The sequence below is a fragment of the Poecilia reticulata genome, chromosome 13, assembly GCF_904066995.2.
Source record: "Poecilia reticulata chromosome 13, P_reticulata-male-v2, whole genome shotgun sequence".
NCBI lineage: Eukaryota > Metazoa > Chordata > Actinopteri > Cyprinodontiformes > Poeciliidae > Poecilia > Poecilia reticulata.
Window position 1 is genome coordinate 19,238,402 of NC_088842.1, and position 10,265 is coordinate 19,248,666.

The 10,265-nt window shown below is 38.3% G+C and overlaps 1 protein-coding gene across 1 annotated transcript in view; it reads right to left on the reverse strand.

Moving 5' to 3' along the window:
* kcnab1a (potassium voltage-gated channel subfamily A regulatory beta subunit 1a) overlaps nucleotides 1-704 on the reverse strand; it is a 101,439-nt gene extending 100,735 nt beyond the window's left edge. The window contains exon 1 of the mRNA XM_008425314.3: nucleotides 175-704. Within this exon, the coding sequence (XP_008423536.1) occupies nucleotides 175-455 (281 nt within the window). The 5' untranslated portion in view covers nucleotides 456-704. The remainder of the gene's footprint in view (nucleotides 1-174) is intronic.
* Between the last annotated feature and the right edge of the window lie 9,561 nt (nucleotides 705-10,265).

Here is a 10,265-nt window from a genome sequence, read left to right on the forward strand (position 1 = left end):
GACAGACGGGTAGGGAAGCACATGCCATCGGATAACACTGTTGGTCCAGCCCAAACATTGCTAGATGCACACAAAACCGTACTGATTACAGTATTCTGTCTGGAGAGGGAAAACACACCTGACACACCTCGCTGAGGCTATGGTGTCTCTTTACACTCTCAAGATTTAACTGACCTGTAGGGCATGCCAGTCTTATTTGCAACGGTTTCCTCTTTGCCCAGTCCGAACATTCGAAGGTACCAACTGGTCTCCAACTCTCTGATCAGCGCTGCTTTATGCCTCTGCTGCGCCACCTTCTTTCCGGAGAAGGAATTGCGCTTAGAGTCTTGGGAGTTGCTTCGGTGGGTTTTGGAACCACTGAGAGAGGCCACCGACTGTCTTCGATGCATATTTGGAGGCTGGTGTCCACCACCAGGCCCCCCAACACCTCCTCCGCTGCTCCGCGCTGCTAGCATGGCCCGGGAGGTTAGTCCTTCCCTTCTTGGGGAAGGTTTAGGTGAACCAGAAAAAACTCTTGATTTGCACTGGTTTTAACCTTCTTCGTCTTCTCTTGGTTAAGGATGGTGTTCTCTGTTTGTCTGCCAGTTTTCAGACTGCCCTATGGTTGATTAGTCAGCCATCTTCTTCACCCCTCTCCTGTCTTTAAGGTTTGTTAGATCTCAATTCTACTCACTGCCTTTTGACTGTCTGTCTTTGTCTGTGCAGTGTTCTCTCTGTGCTCTTATAGCCTCATCCAGCCTGAAACTAGATCCTGGTTTCCTTGTCTCGTCACAGCCTGCTCTGACCTAAAAGGAGGCAGCCAAACATGCCAGGGCGTCAACAATGCATGCACTTACTCACTCACACAGACTGCATACATGATACCTGTGCACAAAGGCACGTCCCAAAATAACACAGAAATTAAAGAAAAAGTATTATTAATGCAATTAAAGTGAATGAACACAGATGGAATAAATAAATAAGTGACCACAAGGAATAAATAAAGTCATCTCTATTTAAATATGTCTTTAATGCTGCCGGAGCGTATGCATAGATGCTTACTATAATTAAGACACAAATGTTAGAGAGGTACACACATATGTGTCATCAGCATCTGTAATGGCTCTATATTTATGCTTCTCCTGGACCACCTCAGAGTCTTAACACCATTCTTTGTGTAATAAGACACATGGGTAGTGGGGGAGAAACTCTAATTTACATCTTTGTCAAGCAGAGCAATGTAAAAGTCTAGACACTTTTCTTAAACTCTGAACAGACACAGTAATCTGATATTTCTACTGCTAGTTTATTTCTTTCTCAAAAATCTAGTAATTATTTTTACTCCTTTTTATTAGTATGAGAAGGACAGTTGCAGCAAGAAGGTCCTGGATTCGATTTCTGTTTCTGTGCTGAAAGGGCCTTTGGATGTTTATCCTGTGGTCCCCGGTAGGCAGGTCTATGGCTCCCCACACCCACTACTGAACCTTGTTACAGAACAGCCTTTATACACAAGCATGCTAAGGCTCACTGAGGTGTTTTTCAAATTATGCACTTAACAATGGGTTGCGGTATCTACTAAGTAGGCCTACTAACTTGTTCCATATACTTTTCAGTAGATGGAAGTGATGTTATTATATATACATATTACATGATACTTTTAGCACTAGAAGCACCCTTGTTATTCTAGCTAGTCCTTATTTCTCTCATGTACTCTTATCTACTTGAATGGTGCCAGCTGATGAAATTAATCATAATAGGTAGGTATTGCAGACTTTTTTCTTTCCTCTAACACTGACAAATTCGGCAGAACTTTGAAGTAAACTAAAAGGTAAGAACAATCAAATTATTGTACCACTTTCAAGGTTTTAAGTAGTAAAATATTCCATTTTACCAGTGACAGGGTGGGTTGAAGGAGAAGACTGTGCAGACAACAGAAACAGCATTTAAACTGCAAAGTGTGGATAAGCTACAAACATGTGGCTAGCTATTGCATGAAATTCTGCATCCACTGCTATTTTGGACTGGTAGTAAATCTGCTAACAGACATGGACATGTGAACGCACTCATGCATTAAACAGCTCCTTGTGGTCAAGCTCTGTGGACTGAGAATCCCCTAGAAATCTAACCAGATACTTAGAGATTTGACTCTTCTGAGGTCAAGTGAATAGATCAGTGACGGAGGACCAGCATTCAATTATTTAGCCCAGTAATGAGATCCAAACAGACTGGACAAACTGGACATAAACAACCAGAGTGGACTGGGGAAAAGGTTGGGGTCAGTGCTGGATATCAAAGTGGCTTCCAGATACTTTGACTGAAAACTTGTCCGAATTTTGTGTTTAGCTTTATACAAAGTTCAGAAATGTGATCTTTAAGAGCTTTCTCTAGTCTTTCCAATTTTTATGAGTGGCCAAGAGAAAGTATCACATGATACTTTTTATCATTGAGAAGCAGGCGGACATTGGTTACAATTTAATACTAGGTGGACACTACAATCAATTAAAATATATAATATATAATATAATAATGAAGTAAAACAATTTATCGCTGAGGTTACCACTCCAATTTTGTTATGCTCTATTAGCTTAATGTCATAAAAATTTTACATGTTTATCTTTTTATTCATCTTCATCAGGGGTGCTGATAATATTTAACGATGCAGAATGAGGTAATAAATTGTGTTGAGTTTGCGTCTTCACCACCGAATGAGGTAAAAATAGATCACTGAGGTCTTTCTGATCTACATTTCTATCTGTTAGTTTGGGAGTTTTGAGTAAAATGACAGTTGACACATTTTCACTGGAGTCACACGGCCTTATGCAAAGCACATCAGCTGGAAGATCTGCTGCTTTCCAAGGTCCCTGGTTCAGAGGATTCCTAACACAAAGTTTATCTGATCTGACCTCTCTGTTACTTCTTCATCACTTAGTGGGAAATCCTACCGTAAACAAAATCCGTCATCCACGGCCTTTATCTTGAAGCTCCGCTGAGACGCAAACTGATACAGTGCACTTTGCAAACGTACACGCTGTGTGCTCTGACACAGAGACTCGGGGTAAATTCATTATGTTTATAGAGCAAAAATAATTCTATTCAGTCAGTCTAAAGTGCTTCATCTCCTTTTAAGGAGCCAAGTTATTGTTAGACGATTAGCAATCCCCAAAGTTGAGGCGTGATGCACTATGGTTTTCATTGAAAATTCCAGCATCTTTCATGTGATGGGACAGTTCTGAGACCAAAATGCTTTCCTTTTTTACTCACAGGAAGATGTTACTAAAATTGTAAGACCCCATAAATAAACTGTCTCATAGCTGATTAGTACTAGTATGAATCAGTGCAACATCCAATGTGTCTCTTAAGCTTCAACAAACAAGTTTGCCATAAATCCATCCTACCCTATCAGCACAACTGTTCATACAATCACAAACTTTAATCTATTTTGTTACAGGTTTACATGACTGGCAAATGCATAGAGGTTGGTAGCAGTTGTTAAAACAAATAATAGTGCAAATCTAAAGAGTGTAATGCATATTTGATTGTTGCTGTTTCAATAACATCCAGTGTAATCAGTTAAGAAGTAACCTACCTGAAAGTTAGCATGCAAAGCTCATAGCTACATACCAGCTATACGTACAATGAAAGTTTTACAAAGTGTTGAGTATAAATAAAGGTTGCACTTTTTTTAAAACACTTTTTGTTGGCCAATAACACCCATCAATAGAACGGGTTGAAAAACTTACAATATTTTTGCAAGGAATTGCGAATCAAATTCAAGACAGGATTTAGGAAAGACATGAGAGAGAGTTGTTAGACATACTGAGAAGGTTTTGAAATTAAAGACATACATATATGCGTGTGTGAAAACCCACCCAGGCTACAAACTATATGAAACAAACTGGAACAGCTGCTCTCCCAGTTTTAGATTAAGCTAAGCAAACCTGAGCCTTTGGATGTCAAATTGGTCTCGTTTTCACTTACAACTAATTAGAACAATTTAGTTTAGCACTGCAGTTACATATTACTTCAATAAGGTGAGATCATATCTATGCAAAGTTTAAGAAAATCAACCCTGCTAACGGGTTTGGCTTAGGCCTCTTTCCCCTGTACCTGGCACTTGAGTGAAGGTAGTGTGAACATGTAAAATTTTTATAAATAAACATTAAACATGAAATGTGCTGCACTCTTCCTCTTGTGCCTGTTCTCTGTCTCACTCAGAGAACGGATACATCATTCATTTTTCTAACACTGACCATGAGTTTTAACAATCAAATTTTTTCAGTGCAGTTTTGATTATCTTCTAATGGGAACTTTACAATAATTTACTCTGAAACACGCATTAGGTCCAACTGTTATGATCAACTCAAAGATTACATCCACTCGAGATGTTCCCACATGTTGAGACCCATACATTTTAAAGGCTAATACAATTTTGTAATTGTGTAAATCCACCAGAAAAACAGATATTATTTTGTTGCTTTCCATTCATGCATTTAGCACTACCACCAAACTGAACACTAAAAACCTACACAAACATAATATCTAGAAGGTCAGCTGGTAGTGATCTTGGGCATCTTGACCTTCTGGACAACAGGTTTATCAAAACAAACCTGTTTGTAGTTTTAAGAAAAAGTATTCAGACTTGAGACACCATTAAAATAAATCTGGTAACTCAAAGTAACTTATGTAAACACTAGCTCACTCAGACAAATACAAAGCAAAGAGAATGTATACACATGCACCATGTGCACATTTTTTCTCAATTTAGCTCAAGTGTTCCTGTACGGAAGAGTCAGCTGGCATTAAATTATAAACACATACCTTCACCCCTCTGTCACCAGGAGAATTTATTATTGTCCACACAGACAGATTTGACTGGATACAGCTTTACGGCATCACGGATCACTGCAAAGCCTCGTGTTTTCTCGTGTTTCTCGTGTTCCTGCGAGAAAACACACACAGGTCAACACTCAACACAACTTGTTGAGAAAACTAAACACTTTGTTATCCATCATTTCAATTCTTAAGCAATTATTATTTCCAAACATCAGTAGTGGCAAAGGTTTGGTTTAATATTTGTAGCCATTATAAAACATTCTCTTTACATGCGTTAAAGTTTTCCACCACTGTAAAAATGCATTCTCACCAAAAACTGCCTGCTTTGTAGTTCATTTCCTCTGACTCCCTCTGCTGGACTAGAAATTTTGCTACACATTTTATCAAAAAGATTTTTGAGGCGCACACATGCACAATGTACACATTTTGTCTCAGTTTAGCTCAAGTGTTCCTGTACTTAAGGTTTTTGATGCATTTAAACAAAAGCAATTTTTCCATGCATATGTCCATAATCCATCCCTGGCCCAGGCCTCCATGGGGCACCAAGTGAAATTTGGTTATGGGGCCCTGTATTTATACTAATAATGTAGCTTGCTACGATCAACAGTCAATTAGATCATTCGAACACCTGCTATGAACTCATTGCATCTCTAACAATGCTGTAAACATTATATCCTATATGTGTCATAAATTTATCTGCATCAATTTCCTCATTTTGGGAAGTCGGTAATTGGCGATAAGCCAGAAAACTGCAATTGGTGCACCCCTGTTTAAGATGGAATACCTATTCACGACATATTTTTAATTACATTAATTTCTCTTAGATGTAATTCCAATAACTAAAAATTCAATTTATAGTAGTCTTTGTCGCCTGAGAATGCGGACCACTTGTAGGCTGATTGTGGGCCTTCAAATAATTTTAACAGTTCCTGGATTAGTTTCACATAACTTAAGTTGACGTAAAAATGTTTATTTTAGCCACATAAATTGTCATTCACAGCAGCAAACAACATATCACCAGCTACAGCTTAGAGCAGCTCATTGACATACATGGTTACATGGCAGTAGCCATGTAGCCTGATGTAAAAACATTTTTGCTACACAATGTCAAACATTGAGAAGTTTTAATTATTATTATCCAACATTATCAAACACACCCTTTTGAACCCAAAATACCTCAGAAATATATAGGGCCAACGAGAATCAGCTCATTTAAAGTTAAAAGTCAGTTTCACACTAATACAAAGATGCTAGCATCAATGTTTGGCTGTTGAACTGGACTGCTCAAGGTCTCTATATCAAGCTAATTTTCCATTAGAAGTTCCACAAATCTTTAAACATAACATTACCAAGAGACATTAAAACATACCTTTATCTCAGTTTTTTCTATGCTTCTTCTTTCTTTGCTATGTGAAGGATAAGTCCTTTCTTGCGACATTATTTTGCGTGACAAGCGCGGCCACAGCTTTAGCTTTCACTGCATAACTGTATCTCAGCACTCCATAGGGTTGCCACCAGGGGTGAAAGTAGTTTTAAATTCTTGGGGGTACTATGACAAAAGTTTAAAGCACACTTTGGAGTTTCTATGCTGATGAAATTTTTGCGACACAATAAAAGCTGTGTAGCTCTTGAATTGCTACAAAGTGGAGCTGTATTTCCCTCAGCCCACTGGCTGCATTGTTGACACGTTGAGATGCTGTGAGACCTAAATTCTGAAACCTTCCACATCAGGTTGATGGGGTAACAGGTCCAGAAGGGAACCACAGACATCTCTCCCAGGCCAGACTAGACACATAGACCATCTTCATCAGTTTCATTTTAAATCCTGAATCGTATTCAAAAACAATCTAATTATTATTAACAATAATGTCACTAAAAGCTGCTACTGCTGCTCATCTGATGGAGACATAAGAGAGAAGCTACAATTCTTTTAAAAACAGATATAAACATTTGTTTACCAGTTGGTTAAATAGTTAGAATACAAGAAAAGTGAAAAACCAACAGACTCATAACCAGTTTACAGGAAAGCATAGAAATGGACTCATTTATCTCCTTCCTGGCTATCAGTAATGTGGGCTGCTGATGCTGTGCTGCTGTTGGAAAAAGCTGGAAGACATTACGTTCTGTTCTATTGCTTACGTTTCTGCACCGTACAAAAATCAAAACATCTACAATAGTGATAGTAATATTAATGATAAAATAATGGTCAGTGCAAAGTAGCCTGTAAATTCTTTGGTGGGGGGCGGTGAGGGACCTGGATAAGGGCTAGGGGGGCGCTGGCCCAAAAAGGGTTGAGAAACACTGGTTTAGAGAGTAAATCGCCTGTTCGGGTTATTTTACTTTTGCTGTGGCGCATCACAGCCGCTGAAGTTTCTGAACGTTCAATAAACGACAAACTTGGACTAATTACCTCGTTCTTTCTGAGTATACGTCGACTTATGTTTTCGCATCCACCTGAATAATATGTAGTTGCGACCCTGCCGACCGCTGTGAAGTCGTTTTCAAGTTTGGTGTTGGATAATCGCGCTCCGCGGAGCAAGCAGCGTTTAGCTCAAGGTTGATCCGATTTATGCACGCTAATTTCGGCCAGCTGTTCTCTACCGCTCCCTCCTCCAGCGCTTGGAGGTTCACTTTTGGAATAAGGTTTCCGAAAAATAACTTAACCGAATAACCAAACATGGCACTCCCGCGGCCTACTTGCCATCACTGCGACCTACTCGTAGGTCAACTACAAGGCGCCAAACTAGGGCTCGACAAACACTGACACGATTTCAATCGGATCCACAAAAGTTTCAGGCCAAAGGCTGGGCGTCTACTCGGATTCCGCGTCTTGGGAGGTCAGAAAATATGATTTTTAATCTTAAAAGCTCACGTTGAAGCTGCGTCATATTTTATTTTTTTATCTAGGATGGCGCATGCGCATCAATGCTTATTAATAACAACAATGGTGCCATTAGCCACCGTTGCCAAATTTGAAACTTTCCAGTCCAAACCTGTAAAATCTGCCCAACTGCAAAGAAACAGTATCTAAACCTCTAATAAAACTCATGTTAATAGCACTATATGTTTTATTCATAATCTATCCCAAATCAATTTTTAGAATAATTTAGAGAAACAGCAAAATTATATACTTATTTCTTTATAATGTAGGACTGACGATTTCTTTTAAGTTTTCAAAATTTCAAAATGTAAATTTTTCTAAGAACTAATAGTTTTAGAAAAATGTAGAGAAACAGTATATATATATATATATATATATATATATATATATATATATAGTTTTCAACCCTAAAAGTATATGAGGGATAAATTTGTTTTTATATTTTCAGAGCTTAATACCAAACTGCTTATGGCGAGTGAGAGACTCTTATGGAGAGTGAAGAGTGCCAATCACAATAAATAACTTATGTAATAATTATTTAAGTTACCATTAATTTATTACAACTTTTCACTGTCCATAGATCTCTCTTCTGATCATCTTTAAATAATATAAGTCTATTCATAAATTGCTTATTTGAAAATGTAAAATAAAGTTTTGTAAAAAACATTTTTCTTTATTTTATTTTATTTGCAAATATAAGTCAATAAATCTTAAATATTCAGTTTGGATTCAGTTTAAATGCAAATCATGAACTTTTAGTGAGGGTTAGGGTTAAGGCGTTTTCGCACTGCAAGGAACGGTACGGAACGGAACGGTTTCGACCGTGTTTGCATTAGAACTTGCGACCGGTTCCACCCGGACCCTTGGAACCACAAGAGCTGTGGTTCCAATCGGGCCGGCCAAGCGGTTCTGCTTAGAACCAGCAGCTCATTGGCCGCTGGTTGTTATGGAGTCAGACGTTGATTTTCCGTTGACAGCTGGCTCTCACTAAACTGTATTTTATTTTGTAAAGAGTGCTCTTTTCAATATTTTTATCATTAGTTTTAATTAGCAATGGATTCGTCTCAATATAGTGCAATCACCTGGTCTAATGATGAGGTAATTTTTTTCCTCCGCTTACTCGCTGATGAACAAGTACAGAATGAGCTATAGATCTGTCAACGAGGAAAGAGAAAGTTTTCCGCCGCATCTCTGAGGAAAAGGCTTCGGCCGCTACATCGAAAACATTGTTTAGTTTCAAAGATAATGACATCAGGTACAGCTTCGATGGCGCCCTCGGTGTATATGCAAACACAACAGGGCTGGAACCGTTCGGTTCCGTTCCTTACAGTGCGAAAACGGCTTTAGTCTCTCAGTCCATTGAACAATACAGAATATAAGCAAGCAAAGAGGTTTTTTTTTTACATTTATTTTATACCATCATAAGTCACAAATAGTGTTAAAATGTAAAATTTCTGTGTGTAACTAATGTCACATATTTTCTACATTATATCTTAAAACAATAACTATGGTTGGGTTTATTTCTTTCATGCTCAGTCTTTAGTGTAAGACAGTTCAGGACGCCCCCTTGTGGATTTAAATAATCCCTTCTCTCCTTCCAGAGCCTGAGATTTATTGTTGGTGTGTTAAAACCCATTACAATAGAGCAGTAAACTGACATGTAACACAAGCATGTTTTCTGATTGCTGGTTCAATACAAACACAAGTTTCAGACAAAATGGTAAGATTTCTGAATTTAAAGCTTCCGTTCCATCAATTTTCCGCAGGTAAATCTCTAAATGTAACCATCAAAAGCCAAATAACAAACTCACATCCATCTTCTACTCTGTTCTATTACTTGTGAACAGGACAGCAGCATACCGTACTCAAACTTCTCTGCTTAAGGAAAAGAGTGACCCCAAACCTGAAGGGAGGAATACAGCTGTAAATCATCCCCTCTCTAACATAGTGGAGGCCTTTGAGCAGCCTTTCTGACCCTGAAGGTTGTGTGTTTGGGCCTTCAGCCCATGGCACAGTCCTGCATCGCAAAATGACCTCAGGGAAGAGGTAGGAGTAAGAATGATTCAAAGATCGTTTCAATGGAAGATTGTGTAAAGTGCGTTTGTCGGGACATTGCCACCAATCACCTTGTGAATTAACATGCATGTTTTTGGATGATGACAAAAAGCCAGAATACCCAGAGAGATCATACATTTGCAAAGGAAGAAAACATGTAAACTGAACACAGACATTTCTAACGTCTGTCTTGCTACAAGGCTAACAATAGATCCACCAAGCAGCTCCTCGTGGAAGATATTACAGAGAAATTTGTTGACGTTTCTTAAAATGAATATGAAGATTACTAATCCTGCAAGCCTCTAAAGTCATATAACATATCTACTTTTAGACATACTTTTGTTTTAACAAGAAGTGGTTCCCTAACTGCTTTAAACCCCATTGTAGCTTCTTCTTTTTTGAGAATGTGTCCGTCTTAAGCTAAAAATAATTAATCTGCTCAAAACAAAATACCCTACTGTTTCTAAAATGATTTTAGCATAGTTATAAGTTTCGGTTTCAGATTTAAAGAATGAGG